The following is a 17510-nucleotide window of genomic DNA, read 5'->3' as shown; positions in this document are numbered from 1 at the left end:
GTTGACCATGATGGCCACTCCATTTCTTCTGAGGGATTCCTGCCCGCAGTAATAGATATAATGGTCATCTGAGTTAAATTCACCCATTCCAGTCCATTTTAGTTCTCTGATTCCTAGAATGTCGACATTCACTCTTGCCATCTCCTGTTTGACCACTTCCAATTTGCCTTGATTCATGGACCTGACATTCCAGGTTCCTATGCAATATTGCCTTTACAGCATAGGACCTTGCTTCTATCACCAGTCACATCCACAGCTGGGTATTGCTTTTGCTTTGGCTCCATCCCTTCATTCTTTCTGGAGTTATTTCTCCACTGATCTCCAGTAGCATGTTGGGCCCCTATTGACCTGGGGAGTTCTTCTTTCAGTATCCTATCATTTGCCTTTTCATACTGTTCATGGGGTTCTCAAGGCAAGAATACTGAAGTGGTTTGCCATTCCCTTCTCCAGTGGACCACATTCTGTCAGATCTCTCCACCATGACCCGCCCGTCTTGGGTTGCCCCACGGCCATGGCTTAGTTTCATTGAGTTAGACGAGGCTGTGGTCCTAGTGTGATTAGATTGACTAGTTTTCTGTGAGTATAGTTTCAGTGTGTCTGCCTCCTGATGCACTCTTGCAACACCTACCATCTTACTTGGGTTTCTCTTACCTTGGGCGTGGGGTATCTCTTCACGGCTGCTCCAGCAAAGCGCAGCCGCTGCTCCTTACCTTGGACGAGGGGTATCTCCTCACCGCCGCCCTTCCTGACCTTCAACGTGGGATAGCTCCTCTAGGCCCTCCTGCGCCCGCAGAGCCACTGCTCTTTAGGCGTGGGGTTGGTCCTCCCCACCGCCGCCTCTGGCCTCAGGCCTGGGGTTGGTCCTCCAGGCCGCTTGCCCCTGGCCTCCAGCGTAGGGTAGCTCCTCCCGGCCGGCCGCCGCCCCTGACCTCGTTCACGGGGTATCTCCTCTCGGCCGCCACCCCTGACCTCGGACGTGGGGTAGCCTCTCCCGGCCACAGTCCCTGACCCCGGACTTGGGTAGCTCCTCTCAGCCATTCCTGCGCCGTCGCAGCCTGACACTCTCGGCCGCTGCCCCTGACCTCAGACGTGGGGTAACTCTTCTTGGCCACTGCCCTTCGGGCATGGGGTCCTCCCGGCTTCTGCCCCTGACCTTGGACGTGGGGTAGCTCCTCTCGGCCGCTCTTAGCACGCCGGTCAGTTACCTATGAAATTTGGGGGGAAGTAATCCATAATTCGGAGAAGGCAATGGCACTCTACTCCAGTACTCTTGTCTGGAAAATCCCATGGATGGAGGAGCCTGGAAGGCTCCAGTCCATGGGGTCGCTGAGGGTCAGACACGACTGAGCGACTTCACTTTCACTTTTCACTTTCATGCATTGGAGAAGGAAAGGCAACCCACTCCAGTGTTCTTGCCTGGAGAATCCCAGGGACGGGGGAGCCTGGTGGGCTGCCGTCTATGGGGTCGCACAGAGTCGGACGCGACTGAAGCGACTTAGCAGCAGTAGCAGCAATGCATAATTACTACTTTGAGTTCAAACAATGTAGAAAGTTCAAGGTTGAAAGTGTTGACACCTCATTGACACGAGGTGAACATTAGCCCAGATAGCTTTCCTTGCATATATACAGAAGAGACATGCTTTTATAAAATTAAGGCCATACTGTGTATGAACTAAATGTTTTTTCTTTTGAAAAATTTTAAATCTAGAGAAAATTAAATGGAATAGAAAATTAACTGCAGTATACTTATCACTTAGCTTCAATAATGATGAATTCATAGCCAATCTTACTTCATCTATATCCACATCCACTCCCCTGACCCTGAATATTTTGAAGCACATCCCAGACAGCACATCATTTCATCTGTAAATGTTTCAATACCTGTCTCTAAAACATGAGAACTCTTTTTTTTTTTTTTTGAGACATTAGACATCAGATAGTTAATTTCCCTGATTTATTTTCTCTCCTCCTCCTTTCTCTCTCTTGAATTATGTTTTCTTCCAAATTGGGTTTTTTTGTTTCTAATGAGATCACATGTAATGGAAGAGCAGTAATTGTGCAAAGAAAGAAGTGGGTGCTGCGTAGGCCAAAACATAAGCTATCTGCCACAAACAGGTTTTTGTGGGTTTTGTTTTTTCTTTGAAGAATGTCTTAAACTATTTGGCAATGCCATGTAAAATAATGAAATACTTTATTTCTCTTTTCTGCTGTGTTTCTTTTTCAAGTCGTCTTTTCATCTTTTTCAGTATTTCTCTGAGATTGCTTCCCGCCTTGATGTGTTTGCTATAGCGGTGGCCTCTGGGGACGAGTGGAGGAAGCTACCTGCAGGGATCATTTAACTGGTGGTTAGCTTCTTGAGGGCTAGGAGCAAGTCTTACCTTACAGCTTACCTAACCTAACAAGCAAGGTAACCTTTCTGCTTGTTGCCATTATCATGTCCTTGGTATTTGTTGGATGCTTGTTATTCATCTTGAGGGGTTGTGTCGATATTGGTATATTACCATTGAAACCATTTACAATGAAAAACTAAGTATGCTCATTTAGCTTCAACATATGTGCATGTTGACTATCAGTGACTCTAATTCAGTTGTTAACTTTTGGTATCTGCATCTGTGGCCGGCTTCCATGCAAAGAGGTGAAGCAGGGAGGTAGCTCAGTAGTAAAGAATCACCTGCCAATGCAGGAAATGCAGGTTTGATCCCTGAGTGGGAAGATCCCCAGGAGAAGGAAGTGGCAACCCACTCCAGTGTTCTTGCCTGGGACACCCCTTGGACAGAGGAGTCCAGGAGGTCTACAGCCAATGGGGTCACAAAAGAGTTGGACATGACTTAGCAGCTAAACAATAATGTGCATGTTGAGTGTAGGTAACTCTAATCCAGGTATCTTTGATATCTGCGTCTGTGGGCGACCTCCATGTAAAGAGGCGAAGCAAGGAGCTCTGCTTCCTCCAGCCACAGTCTCTGGTTTCTTTTAACACTTAACTCATGGCATGACCATATGTCCCAGTTCGCCTGATGCAGTCTAAGTTATTGCACAGTCTTGATGTCATCCCTTTTCATTCACCAGATTGTCCCAGTTTAGATGGTAAGTTAAATGGTCATCCTACGATAAAGGCATTTAATGTGTGCCTGGCTCTCTTTGGAACACTTTATTTACATGCATTCTCATTTAATCTTCATGAAATCCTGAAGAGGCGGATCCTTTTTCATCCACATTATACATATGGAGAAGTTGGGGCACAAAGAGGTTGAGTAACTCGGCTAGTGTCCTGAAGCTCTATTTACTTAGTGACAGAGCCAGGACTGGAGCACAGGCAGTTCAACACCAATGTCCTTAACCGCTCCACTATGTCACCTCTGTGCTGGACCCAGATATATCTTTGTAGAACACATGCTGATGTATCAGAAGTTCATCTGCGTATCTTTAGATCAGAAGTCTGCTGAAGCATCAGGGAATTGGAGGGATCTCCTTGTCTTCACAATATACTTGTACCACTACCCCAATCTGATTATAAACTTTTTCTCAGAAGAGTGAACATTTACCTTCATTCTCTGGGTGCCAACTGTTTGGCATTCCTAGATGCTCACGTGATGAACAACTCCAGCTCTTGCAGATTCTTAAGTCTCTGCAACAGTCATCTTTTTCTTTCTTCTGGTCATCTTGGGTATCTTAAATTTACACACACACACACACACACACACACACACACACTACCGCCAGCACCCAGAACAGGGCCTGACATATGGCATACACCTACCTTTGATCAGTTCATTTTCTGGAGTTGGGTGGGAACAATATTCAAAGCCGTTGCACAAGGTGCTTTGAGGAAAGAGATTTCAGACAGCGACTGCTTTCAAGTCCCTTACAATTTAGTAAGTGTAGATGAATAACTGGTATATGGCAGCTGAGCTATAATATGAGAGTAATTTAGAGTTCAAAGAAAAAAATTTTCTGACAGTGTTGATCAGGAACATTTTGAGAAGATGGAGACACATAAGTCAGTCTAATGACTTCTAAATTGGCTAAAAAAAAAAAAAAAAAAAAATTGCTGCATCCAGACCTGAAATTTGGCAAGAGTAGAGGGCTGTAGAAGAATAAGATTTGATCAGCCCAAATGAGAGGACTCGGATCAGTTTGACACTTGATCCTCTCATGGAAACCCTCAGTCAGCAGTGTTGCCCTGTTTTTATGACATCACTATCATCATGGCACATGGACCCTCTAGGTGGGTTGGAAGCAGTGAGAACAGATGGAGCACCTCAGCAGCAAAGAATTTGATTTTTTTTAAAATATGGAAGCCTGGTGTTATTTGATTTTTTTAAAAAAACCTTTAGAGTTTACTGTCTATTGCTATATACAAGATTTTTTTTCTTTAATAAAACCAGTGTCTGTTTTTATTTTAATATAATTGTATTTGCTTTTTTTTTTTACTTGATGTCTTAATAAGAAAAAGTATTTCCATTTGAATAGAATTTCTCACAGTGGTGAGATAGGGCAATATTTGTTATCCTTACCTTACAAGTGAGTAATCTGAAGTTAGGTTAAACTGTCAGCTGAATGACTTGGGGAAAATGGCACAATTGAGACTTGGGTCTTCAGAGTCCAGATCCAGTATATATCACCCAGCCTCATTTTAACTTACTAGATTAAAATTTTTATCAAAATGAAGAAGAACAACAAAAGTTGCGATTATCTCACATTATAACTCTTTGTTAATAAATGTCATTATAGAATCTAGTTCAACATAATTAGTCTATTTCCATTTTTCAGTTGACAGGCTTATTAACACCACTTTGATGATTGTAGATCCAATAAACTGTTCTGAAATGAAAGTCCTATAGGAGGAGCTTCAAGGGGCTTCCTTGGAACCTATGTGCAATTAGAAAAAGGCAGTCTTGGGAATCGCCTGGTTGTCCAGTGGTTAGGACTTGGGAGCTTTCACTGCTGGGGCCCAGGTTTGATGACTGGTCAGGAAACTAAGATGCCACAAGCCATGTGGCATGGCCAAAAAGAAAGAAAATACACGTCTCTCTTTAATATGCTGTCTCGGTTTGTCATTAGTCTGGAAGAAGGGCCTGAGAAATTTGGTACCTGGGCATTTCTTTCTTTCTTTTTTTTTTTTTTAATTTTTTTTTTTTTTGGGCATTTCTCTTACAGTTGTCTTTCTGGGTAGATGGTCAATCAGAAAAATGCATGCCGCGCCTGCAGTTCAGTGCCCACCAGATCCTGGCCTTGGGAATTGAGTATCTGGATTTCAGTCTCTGCTCTGGTGCTTCTATGTAGTGCTTGAAAAGCAGCAGCCATGAATCCTATTTACATTTATTTATGAGGAGCTGGGGTTTCCCTGGTGGCTCAGATGGTAAAGAACCTGCCTGCAATGCAGGGGACCTGCGTTCAGTTCCTGGGTTGGGAAGATCCCCTGGTGGAGGGCGTGGCAAACCACTCCAGTATCTTTGCTTGGGGAATCCCATGGACACAAGAGCCTGGCGGGCTACAGTCCATAGGATTGCAAAGAGGCAGACACAACTGAGCAACTAACACAGACAAAGTGATTTGGTATGTGTGTGTGGGGTGTGTGTTGTGCTTACAGACAGGCCCTTTTGCTCTTCCTGTGTGTGTGTTGGGGGTGTTGCTGTGGAGGTGTGTGTGTGTGTGTGGTGCTTATACACAGGCTCTCTGGCTGTTCCTGAGTGTGTGTGTGTGTGTGTGTGTGTGTGTGTGTGTGTGGTGCTTATACACAGGTCCTCTGGCTGTTCCTGAGTGTGTGTGTGTGTGTTTGTGTGTGTGTGGGGGGGTGTGTGTGTGTGGGGGGGGTGCTTATACACAGGTCCTCTGGCTGTTCCTGAGTCTACCAAGTACATTCCTGCCTCAGCACCTTGTGCTGCTCCGTCTCCCAGGACCCTGAACCTCCCTGATCCTCACTTGGTACATGGTGTCACTTTATCCGGGTCTCCCTTCCAGTGTTACCTTCTCAGAGGTCATCTCACTTACTCCAACTAAAATATTACCCCCCCATCACACTCTCCATTGTGTTTTCTTCATAGTTCTTCTTAGCCACTTGTTGCTAGTTGTTCTTTCTAGATGGCTGCCTGAGCGACTTCTATCAGTGATGTCTCCGCTTTTAATACACTGTCTAAGCTTGTCGTAGCTTTCCTTCCAAGGATCTAGTGTCTTTTAATATCACGGCTGCAGTCACTGTCCACAGTGATTTTGGAGCCCAAGAAAATAAAATGTCACTGCTTCTACTTTTTCCCTTTTCAAAAGTCTAGGAATTACACTCATTCTTTGATGTGATGATCAGATAACTAAAGTCATAACTCAGTAAAGTCGTAACATATTTATTATACATATATCTCCAGTTATTGCTGAAAGAAACAATAACTTCCTCTTTTGTTGAAAAGTTTATTATTTTCTTTCTTCTGCTTCTAGCTTATTGCAGGTAAAAAATGCAATTTAGGAAAGCAAAGTTGTTACAGTATAAATCACCAGTATCTTTTGATGTTTTTAAAAAATTCTTCATGTTACAATACAGATCAGGTAGACATCACTAACGTTTGCTTGTCTTACAGACTTCTCTCAGAATATACTGATATGTTGGGTTTTGGGTAGCCTCAAATGATCTCCAGAGTACCCATTTTCAGCTTCCTACCTCCATGACCTTTGACTCCTGCCAGCTTTGTGATTAAGAAGGAAAAGTCTGTGTGGCCTGCACTTCTTTACCTATTGAACAAGAGTAGTGCCCTGGTTAGGAGTAGTACATTGGTCAGTGATTGGGACTCTTGCCTGAACGTCTTGCTCCCTCTTGAGTTTTTGTGTTGTGGTTAAATGACCCTTTACATCAAGCTACGTTGTATCTGACTGCTGCCTCTTTCGGTTTTCCACCCAAGACAGTGTTTATGATTTATTAGCCTCAGGCTGCTTCAAGTTGTGTTTCCTCACATCATTCTCCAGAGTATAAATATTTGTTTCTTTCATTTTGTATAGTTTTGTGTTTCTTGCCCCATTAGCTTCACAAATAATTTTTTGCATGTATCTTTTTGATCGTTGTTCTTTTTAGATGGCCTCCTAAGCTACTGACTTCCTTTCCTTTTTGTTAGGCTGTGTGCTGTGTCCCAATTAAACAAGTACTGGAATTTTCGTATGCGTACGTATTAGGTAAACACTTCTGTTTCTCTTCATTTGGTAGGCAAAACGATACCTTTGTAGCCTCCTGGACAATATCTTACAAATGGCCTCCTGGTTTTGTGTAAGTGTATCACCACTGTTCCATGCCCGCACTCCTTTGGCTTTTTTTCTTAACCTCTCTTTGCCCTCAGTTCATCCAATTTCTATCTGTACTGAACCATGAGAAGCTTGGTACCTGGGCATTTCTCTTAAAGTTGTTATTATAGCTTAGAACATAACTGCTATCACATGTTGGAATAAGTCAGAAAAAATAGTTCTCAGAAAGTAATCTGTATATAATTTAGGATATTTTTCTGTTCTCTTTGATAGATGAAAGTGCTTTGCACCCTGGTTCCTATTATACAGAGAGATGCCGTCTGCACCAAGCCTCTTGTTCCTTTTTCATTGAATATTTCAAAACCATCATCATTGCCCCCACATAAACACATTCAACATTTATTTGTACTTGTTTCAATTTATACTCTGTTTTGAGTGCATGTGTAACAATTTTACAGTACATTATAATTCACAGGGCAATCTTATATCCATTAGTTCATTTTATTGTCCAACAGCTTTATGAGGAAGCAATTATTAATATTCCATTTTTATAGCCGAGAAAACGTACGTGTGTTTGTTTTCTCAGACATCAGAAAAATACTGATGCTTAATTATATAGCCATTTCCTCTCTTTTACCTTCTTAAAAAATCTGAATGCGTAAGAAAATGATCGCTTTCCTACCATGTGATTTCTATAAGTATCTTCTCTACTTTGTCAGAATGAATCTTTTCATTATATTTTGGTTTCACTTCCTGTATACTTCCATTCTCCTCTGGGCCTATGTCCCTTTTAAGTCTAATCACAAGGTCATTTCGTATCTTTTTGAAACATCACTAAGCTGCAGAATAATAATGATGGTGATGTTATACATTATATAGTGTTTTCAGACTTCTTTCACACCCGTCTTTCACAACAGCTATCTGAGGTAGGCAGAACAAATGTAAATTGCTTGTTTTTGTGGATTAAAAACCTGCAACTCTAAGTGTTAGCTAAAGTTACTTGTGTGTTTACAATCACAAAACTGGGAAGTGTTTGGAACAGGAATGCCTCTTTTGTCTGAGCCTGGGGCCCTTCCACTGCTGTTGCTTCCTGCCATTTTCTCTCCGCGTTTCCTTCATGCTTTTGTACTGCCTACCGTTTACTTAGAGTGAAATCCAGAGTAGCAGTTTCTTTTGTAGCTTTGTCAAGACTTCCTATAAAAAGAAATTTTAAACAAAGCAGGTCCATAATTTGCCAGATGCTCTGTGCTTAGGTCTTTGAGCACCTGGTGCTGTTTTGCTCCTGCGCCATGATGTCATATGTTAGGACTGTGCTGTGTAGGGATTGGTGTCCCAGGGCTGCTGTAACCAGCCACCTCCAAACCTCGTGGCTTGAAGCAGGAGGCACTTGTGCTCTCACACGGCAGGAGGCCAGCAGTCCAAGATCAGGGTATTGGCAAAACAGGTCCCTTTGTAGAAGCTCAGAGGGAGAATCTGTACCATGCCTCCTGCCTCACTTCTGGTGAATCCTTGGCTTGTATTCAGTCAGTTCAGTCACTCAGTTGTGTCCAACTCTTTGCGACCCTACGGACTGCAGCATGCCAGGCTTCCCTGTCCATCACCAACTCACAGAACCTGCTCAAACTTAAGTACATCGAATTGGTGATGCCATCCAACCATCTCATCCTCTGTCGTCCCCTTCTTCTCCCGCCTTCAGTCTTTCCCAGCATCAGGGTCTTTTCAGATCTTTTCAGTTCTTCGCATTAGGTGGCCAAAGTATTGGAGCTTCAGGTTCAGCATCAGTCCTTCCAATGAATATTCAGGACTAAGTTCTTTTAGAATGGACTGGTTGGATCTCCTTGCAGTCCAAGGGACTCTGAAGAGTCTTCTCCAACACCACAGTTCAAAAGCGTCAGTTCTTCAGCTTGTATTAACAGCTGTGTAATTCCAGTCTCTGTCTCTTTCATCATTTGGCTCTCTTCCCTCTGTCTGTGACTCTGCATGGCATTCTCCTCTCTGTGAGTGTCTGTCTCTGCATCTCTTTTCCTCAGCTTATAAAAACACCAGCCATATTGGATGAAGGACTCGCTCTGTTCCAATAGGACCTCATGTTAACTTACATCTTAATTGTATCTCCAAACACACTGTTTTCAAATAAGTTCACATTGACAGGTACAAGGGGTAAAGACTTCAACATATCTTTGGTGGCACAATTCAGCCCATAACAAAATATGTCCTTTTCTTGTCTCTGCTTTTATTGTTACCTATGTATGTTTATACATATGCTTCCATAAACATTTATAGAACTAGCCTTATTTACAGATTACCATGTGGATTTTCCCTCCCATAATTGATATAGATATGTATATATTTCATTCATAAGTCTGAATTTGCCGTCTACTTTGTAGTAAACCAGTGAAATTGTGTTCAGTACTTTATATTAAAATTTCAATTATCCATGGTCTATTCATATCACAAACATTGGAGACAATGACAACTGGTTATATCATATGGACTTTGTCTTATAATTTTGCTCTTTTGTATTGCTCTTCTGTAAGCGCTTGGTGTCAAGATTGTGTTAGCTTTCTTAAAATGAATGCTGGAAGGGAAGTATATTCAGTGTTACATTTTTTAAGCATTTGCTAAAACTTACTTTTGAAACCAGTGGGCTTCCCTGGTGGCTCAGAGGGTAAAGCGTCTGCCTGCAATGCAGGAGACCTGGGTTCGATCCCTGGGTCAGGAAGATCCCCTGGAGAAGGAAATGGCACCCCACTCCAGTACTCTTGCCTGGAAAATCCCATGGACAGAGAAGCCTGGTAGGCTATAGTCCATGGGATCGCAAAGAGTTGGACACGACTGGGTGACTTCACTTTCGCTTTTGAAACCACCTGAGTCAGGTGTTTCTGCTCCTTCTTCCTTTTCTTGTGCATAATAAATGTATGGCTCAGTGAATTTTCACAGTGTTAACTCCAGGTCAAGAAATAAAATACCTTTAGCATCCCTCTTATTTCCTCCCTTCTTGCTAAAAGTAACTCTCTTGATCAGCGTGTCAGTACCTTAATTCTAGTTTTATCTGTTTTGTGCCTTGCGTATTGGAGTCATATGATAGGTGTTCTTTTGGGTCTGCTTCTTTTCACTCAGCATTATGCTGGATCCATCTATATTATTGCAGGTGGTTGTAGTGTGTTCATTTTCATTATTCTCTAATCTGTCTGTACAGCCAGTCTGTCGTGTATTAGAAGGGCCTTCCTCTCTCTCTGAAAGCACGCAAACCACACACAGGATGTGATTAAGCAAAGACCAGAGATCTGTCTCTCCTTTTAAAAATCCATTAGTTCACCCGTACCTCCAGCTTCAACCCCCAGTTTATTGTAACCTTTTCCCTTTCCATGTTTGTGTTTCCTTTGTCTTACAGAGAGAACTCTGGGTCCCCTTTTCCCTGATAGATTTCTTTTTTCTCTGTAAATTTTATTTATTTGGCTGTGTCGGATCTCAGTGGCAGCACGAGGGACCTTTGCTGCATCACGTGCGGTCTTTTGTTCCGGCCTCCCCGGGCTCTCTGGTTGCAGCACGCGGGCTTAGTTACTTCACAGCCTGTGGGACCTTAGTTCTCTCGTCAAGGATTGAACCATTGTCCTCTGCATTGCAAGGCAGATACTTAACCTCTGGACCACCAGGGAAGTCCCTAGATTTTCTTATTTGATGAATCCCCTGTGTACGACATATCTCTTTCCACCTTTGAACTCTTCCATGTGGAGATGCCCTCCTCACCCTGCTCAGGCTCTCATTCCTCCGGCCAGTCCCCCCTCGCGGTATCGCTCCTCGGTGCTCCCAGTCTCCACCATCCCATGCAGGCCGGCCCTTAGGATGGATGTGGATAGTCTCACAGTCTGTGCTCTGATACCCAGCAGGCCACCCTCTGTGTGGTCATCTGCTGTCCTCTGCCCTACCTCGGGCTGTAGGACTGGACCATCTGGGAATGGGTGAGGGCCTCTCTAGATTCTTAAGTTTCACTTTAATGTTTCTGGCTGTGGGGTTTTTTCTTTCTTTCTTTTTTTTTTCCTTTAACATTCTTCACATCCTTTTAGTTTGAGGTCTTATATTTGCTTTAATTCTGGAAAGTTTATAGAAGTTTATCTCTGCAAGTATTTCATCACCTTCATATACTTTTTTCTCTTCTATATATTCTGTGATATGGATGTTGATTCCTTCATTTCTCTATTCCTTATCTCTTCAATTTTCTTTTGTGTATGTTATCTCTTTCTGATGTCTTCTAGCAGAGTAGAAGACATGGTGGTGTCTTAGCTTATTAATTTAAATGTTTTATTTTAGCTTATTAATTTGTTCAGCTGTATCCTTGCTGCTCTTCGATCTATTAAGTGCATTTCCTTGGTTATATTTTTCATACACAGTATTTTTATTTGCTTAATTGTGATATTTTCTTCTTGCTTTGTATCTAATATCCTTTCATATTGAATTTATTTTGAAGTTTTACTTTCTGATTTTCTCTTGTGAACTCCTGTGTCCTGGGGATATAGACACCTTAGCTCATGAACTCTGTGAGGAGGGGTGGAGAAAGTCTAATTTGCGCCTCATTTGTGCATCATTTTCTGGGTTTAAAGAGTGAAGCCAGGGTCGAGGAGTCGCTTGGGGGAGATGACTTACCAAGGGTCACTATAGTGTGGAATCCCTTCCCAGACTCTGCACTCTCCCGGGTCTATTTCCCTTTGTTAAGACCACCTAGGGCACGGAGTGTAGAAAGAGGTGGTGGGAAGAGGAAACTTGTGACCATGTAGGGACCACCCAGTGAGGTCCACAAGGTTCTAAAGTACTTTTCCACCAGCTGACTCCACGGCCACCCACATGTTACCCTGCAGCCCCTCGGCAGATCTAGGCTTGCTGACGGTTTTCCTGCTTTGCAGCCACAGTTGTCTGAGCCTGTTGGAGGGAAAAATATTTGCCAAAATAACTGTACCACACCCTAACTCCCATCTCTGGTGTCGGGTCCTTGTCTTCCCTGCCTATTTTTTCAGTCTGTACTGGGACCAAATTTCCCTTTGTTGTCCCAGGGATTTCTGTGTGTGAACACAAATGATTTTTTTTTTTTTCCTTTAAAATAGGTTCATGCAATATATATGATCTAGCAACTTGCTGTTTTTAAAATGGCTACATGATTGATTACACAGGAAAATAGCTTGGATTCAAGGGTAAATAGCTTTAAAATATATGTATGTATAAGTGTATGAGTATGTGTGTGTGTCTGGTTTTATATCCCTTTTATAATGAACTATATATAAATTATTGCCTTATCATCTTAAGTATAATTGTAAGTTAGTGATAGGGTATAGAGTGTAGTCATTCATGTTCTGTGACGCACTTAGCCATTTCCCTCTTTTTTTTTTTTTTTAAGTTTCTTAATAGCTTTTAAATATTATGATACTGAGATAAACCCATTATAGACAAAGGGTTTTCCATTTGTATTAATAGGATTTTTTTCCAGGATGGATTACAGAATGGATCAAATAGATAAATAGGTTAAAGGATTTTTTTATTCTTAACCATGTAGAGGAGTGCCTGAAACATGTTAGGCATTCAAATAATGTTTATTGGATGGAACAATATTATAAAAACTGCTTTTTAATATGGATGTACCAATTTTGATCCCCATACATAAGATGACATTTTCTGTTCTGCACCATCCTATAATTTTTGGATGATTTGATTGTAATCAGAAGATGTCTCTATCTTTTAAAAAAACTGCTATCAGATAATGTATGTAAGGTCTGTTTCTTTTTTATTTTTGCCTGCTCAATAAATGGACACATGTTTTCTTGCAGAACTGAATTTGCTCTTAAAGAAATCATGTCCTCTGGAGGTGCTGAAGATGACATCCCACAGGGAGAGAGGAAAACAGTGACAGATTTTTGTTACCTTCTGGATAAATCTAAGCAACTGTTCAATGGGTTAAGGTCAGTGGACTCTTGATGCCTTAAACTTTTATCTAGTTCTGTATCTTTTTTTCCCCATGGCTGATGTGTGGTAAGTTTCTGAAAATTATGGATAAAATGTTATATAAATATCTGTTCTAGAAATGGTGATGTTTTTGGTGGTGGTTGTTTCTCAAATGAAAAAACAATAGGAGAAGAGTATATCTTATATTGTTTTACTCAAATTGAGTGAGCTGTTTTTTAAGATGGTTTTGTGTGCATTACTCCACATCATACCTGTTTTACATCTGATTTTACACTTTGTGATATCTAAGGAGCCTGGGATGCATGTACAAGTGAACCTGGGGCCTCTCTTTTGTTACCTCTTTTTTGTGTACTTGGTTATTTGCTTACTTGTTTTATCCTTTCTTTTTCTTAGGATAAAGTATCTAAAGTAATGATGACTAAAGTAATGATGGAGTTTTTCAAGACAGTGTCTTTCTTTAGTTGTGCATACCCTGACTAGTAGCAGAAGCTATATGCATTTTTGTCAAAATGTGACTTTAATTGTGTATTCTTGAGGGTGGCAGGTAAATAATTTTGTACCATTTTGTATTATTTAAATTGTTTAGCCATATTTTCAGTTCATGAGATTCTTAAGATACTGATTTACTTCAGACTTAAAGCTTCATTCTATAGGTAAAATACTAAGGATAAATAGTTGTGGGGTTTTTTGGGAAACTTTATATGGGAGTGAATAATTTTAAAGATAGTGAGTTATTTTTTAATTATTTTTTGTTGAAGTATAGTTGATTTACAGTGTTGTATTTAGTGAGGTATTTTTAATTTGCAGTTTATTTCTGAATAAAATTGCAGTCTTTTCACATAGTTTATCATTGTTTTCTGCTATTTGGAATTGTACTGGAGGAGTTTATTTTAAAGAATTTATCTTTAAAAAACATTTATGGTCAAAAAGATAATACAGGGTCATCTAATCAGTCCTCCATGACCACTCTGTCTAAAGCTCTGCTTTCAACTGCCCTCTCATCTCTGTATTCATTTAATCTTCTACATAAAAGTCACCACTACCTCAAGTTATCTTATTTATTGCTTATGAGTTTTTTTTACGCTAAAATGAAATGTCCCTAGGACACTGTGTGTCACTGTTCTCTACTACCTAAGCCAGGGTTTTGCCCATTACAGGTGTTTCACAAATATTTGTTAAATGAAGGATTCCAAAGACAGTGTTCTTAACTCCTACACTCTGCTGCTTCCTTTTTGTGCTACAGAAGAGGTCCTTGGGATCAGCTTTTTCTTTTGCTTTATAGATTAATTACATCTTTTTAAATAATTATTTTCTTTCACTACTATAATTCAAAAAACAACCCCTGTAGGCCCAGGTTTTAAGTCTTTTTTTTTTCTTAGAATGTTGTAGAACTTTAAATTGCATAAAGTTTTTTTTCTTTGTTCCACTTCATTATCCAGGTATATCTTGTTTTTCCAACATTTACGTAGCCTCCAGTATGTACCATATTCTATATTAGGTATAGATAATTTGAAAATAAAACTGACAGTCCCTGCCCTCAAATAATCTGTGAGGAAATTATAAAAATACAAAATAGAAAAAAAAAAACAAAAAACAACCAACCCTTCAAGCCCATGGCCACATTCTACTCAATGCTAGCCTCAGATTTACCCTATCTGTTAAGCAAATTTCCTGCATATCTCCATGTTCTTGTTTCTTAAGGCAGTAAGAAAACTTAAAGCATTGGTAGCTTTAAGGAATAAGAAAGCATTTAAAAATTTGCATGAAAATCCCTACCGTAACTTCTGACATGTGCCTCTCAAACTCCTTATTCTCAACTCTTAAAACATTATCATTTTTACAATAACTCTGACACCTTCGTTTATGTAGAACATGTACCAGTACTGTGTTCCTTTTATTAGACATTAATATACCCTTGTACAGATTTGTTTATCCAGTCATGAGTTGTTGAACATTTATTTTGTACTTTGTGTCTGTTATGAGTAATACCACATGAACATTTGAGTACAAGGTTTTGTGTGGACATGTGTTTTCAGTTCTCTTGAATACATATACCTCAGAGTGAAAATGCTGGCTCATATGGTACACTAACCTTTAGAGAAACTTGTAGACTGTTTTTCAAGGAGGCTGTACCACCAGCAATGTATGGGGTTCCAATTTCTCCACGTCCTCCAACACTTGTTTTTGTCTGTCTTTATGATGATAGCCATCCTAGTGTGTATGAAGTGGTATCTCCTTATGGGTTTGTTTTGCATGCTAAGGACTAACGATATGAGCATCTTGTCATGTGCTTATTAGGCATTTTTATGTCTTCTTTGGAGAAAATGTTTAGTCTAATCCTATGATCATTTTTCAAATAGATTTATCTTTTTATTTTTAAATTGTAGTCATTTTCTATATATTGTGCATACAGCTCCCTTGTGATGTGTAATGATTTGCAGATATATGTTTTCCCATTCTGTGGTTATCTCATCAATTTCTTAATGGTATCCTTTGAAGCCCAAATGCTTTCATTTTAATAAAGTCCAACTTGTCATTCTCTTTCATCACTTGTACTTTTGGTGTCACAGCTAAGAAATCATTGCCTAACCTGAGGTCACTGAAATGTTTTATTCTAATAGTTTTGTGGTTTTAGCTCTTACACTTTGATATGTGAACCATTCTGTGTTAGCTTTTGTATATGATATGAGATCGTAGGCATTTCTTTCCGAGAAAACATATTTTTATGGTTGATTGTATTTCTTTCATTTTTTTTTCTTTGTTTGTTCTTTGTTTCTCATTACCTGTTCATACTTGTAATGCTTAGATTGAATTTCCAATTTAAATCCTCTAGAACCTCTACCCTCTTTTGATTTTCATCTCTATTTGTTTTCTCAGCATTTTTAGAAAATGTCTTCAATTTTCCCGTAATACGCCCAGCACATTCAACTTGTCATTTCGTATCAGTGGTTTTTGTTAGACTGCTTTTAAAAAAACCAGATATTGTGTATTTGATCCAAAGTTTACTAACTTTTCTACCTATATATGCAAATAAGACAGACACTAAAAATTTTGATGTGTTTGTGAACGGAAATTGTTTTTTTAGTATATCTGAGAAGCATATTAAATTTAGCAGTGGCATTTCTCTTCTTAGAATTATTTTCCTAATCTGATTCTGAATCATAAATGAATCATAAAGTTCAAGTGTCTCCTGCTGGAGACTCTGCTGCACTCAGTCACCCTGTGGCTGCCGAAATAGTAATGACAGAACACATATCCATACAGCACTCTACAGTTTATAAATCTCTTTCAGCTGCATCTTTGTCCTTTGGCCACATACCAAAAATATGTTGCCTAGAAATGAATTGTTTTATTTCACCTTCTTTTTCAATGTTTTGCTTATGTAAATATATTTTACCAGCTCAAATCTGTTACCATTTTTATTTTTTGTTTGTTTGTTTGTTTTGACTGCACCTTACAGCTTTTAGGACCTTAGTTCCCTAGTCACGGCTTGAACCCCAGCCTGTGGCATTGATAGCACTGAGTCTTAACCCCTAGACTGTCAGGGAGTTCCCTCATTTTGATTTTTTTAAAGTGCCGTTTTAACTATAACACAGGTTTTATTTATTTTTAAACTAACTGCAGAGTGAACTTGTATCTGTGGAAATAGGAGGAAACCTTAATACATGGAAAAATTGTGTGAGATCTAATCTTTAGGGCTGTTTATTCACTGTCAGAGAAATTTATTATAATGCTTAGGATACCTTTTTCAATTTAGTTCTTGTGTTAGGGGGAGAACACACTGAAACTGCCCACCCTGGCTAGGCACCATAGTAACCATTTACATGAGTTACTTAATGACAGGAGGTCCCAGTAAGGAACATGATCTAATAACCCACCACCAACTGGAAGAGTTCAGGAAAGGTCAAAAGGGGGACACCACATGTCCTACCACCTCCCAGAATCCTTCTTGCTGACATCCATCTTGGCTGAGCAATCCAGGAGGGACTCTGAGTCAGAATGATTGGTCAAAGACAACCCAGAAATTAATCCTGTCACCATAAAACTGGAGACTGCAAGCCACGTGGCAGAGCAGTGCAGTCCTCCTGGGTTCCCTTACCCAATAAGAGTCTCTTGCTTTCTCAACACGTGTGTCTCCTCAGACAATTCATTTCCAGTGTTAGACAAGAGCCCCCTTTTGGGCCCTGGAAGGGGTCCCCCTTCCTGCAACACCTGAGCACTTAAAACAATATTGAATTCAGGGATTTATCTTTTCATACAACTCAATATCAAAAAAACCAACAATCCGATTAGAAAATGATCAGAGGATCTGACTTGTTCTTTTTCCAAAAAAACAC

General features: G+C 40.2%; 1 protein-coding gene across 3 annotated transcripts in view; it reads left to right on the top strand.

Moving 5' to 3' along the window:
• Positions 1-17510, top strand: part of SCAI (suppressor of cancer cell invasion) — a 122967-nt gene that overhangs the window by 45686 nt on the left and 59771 nt on the right. For 2 of the 3 annotated variants that reach the window (XR_002181821.2, XM_019970832.2), the window contains exon 3: positions 13038-13169. Coding sequence is in view for 2 of the 3 variants with exons in the window: in XM_019970832.2 (XP_019826391.1) it covers positions 13038-13169 (132 nt within the window). In the remaining variant the exon portion in view is untranslated. Of the gene's footprint in view, positions 1-12320; positions 12408-13037; positions 13170-17510 lie in introns of all 3 variants that reach the window. The other variant, XM_070799233.1, reaches the window with a different exon arrangement.

Source organism: Bos indicus, chromosome 11 (genome assembly GCF_029378745.1).
Source record: "Bos indicus isolate NIAB-ARS_2022 breed Sahiwal x Tharparkar chromosome 11, NIAB-ARS_B.indTharparkar_mat_pri_1.0, whole genome shotgun sequence".
NCBI lineage: Eukaryota > Metazoa > Chordata > Mammalia > Artiodactyla > Bovidae > Bos > Bos indicus.
Note: the sequence above shows the minus strand (reverse complement) of the source record. Positions and strands in the feature narration are given on the sequence as shown.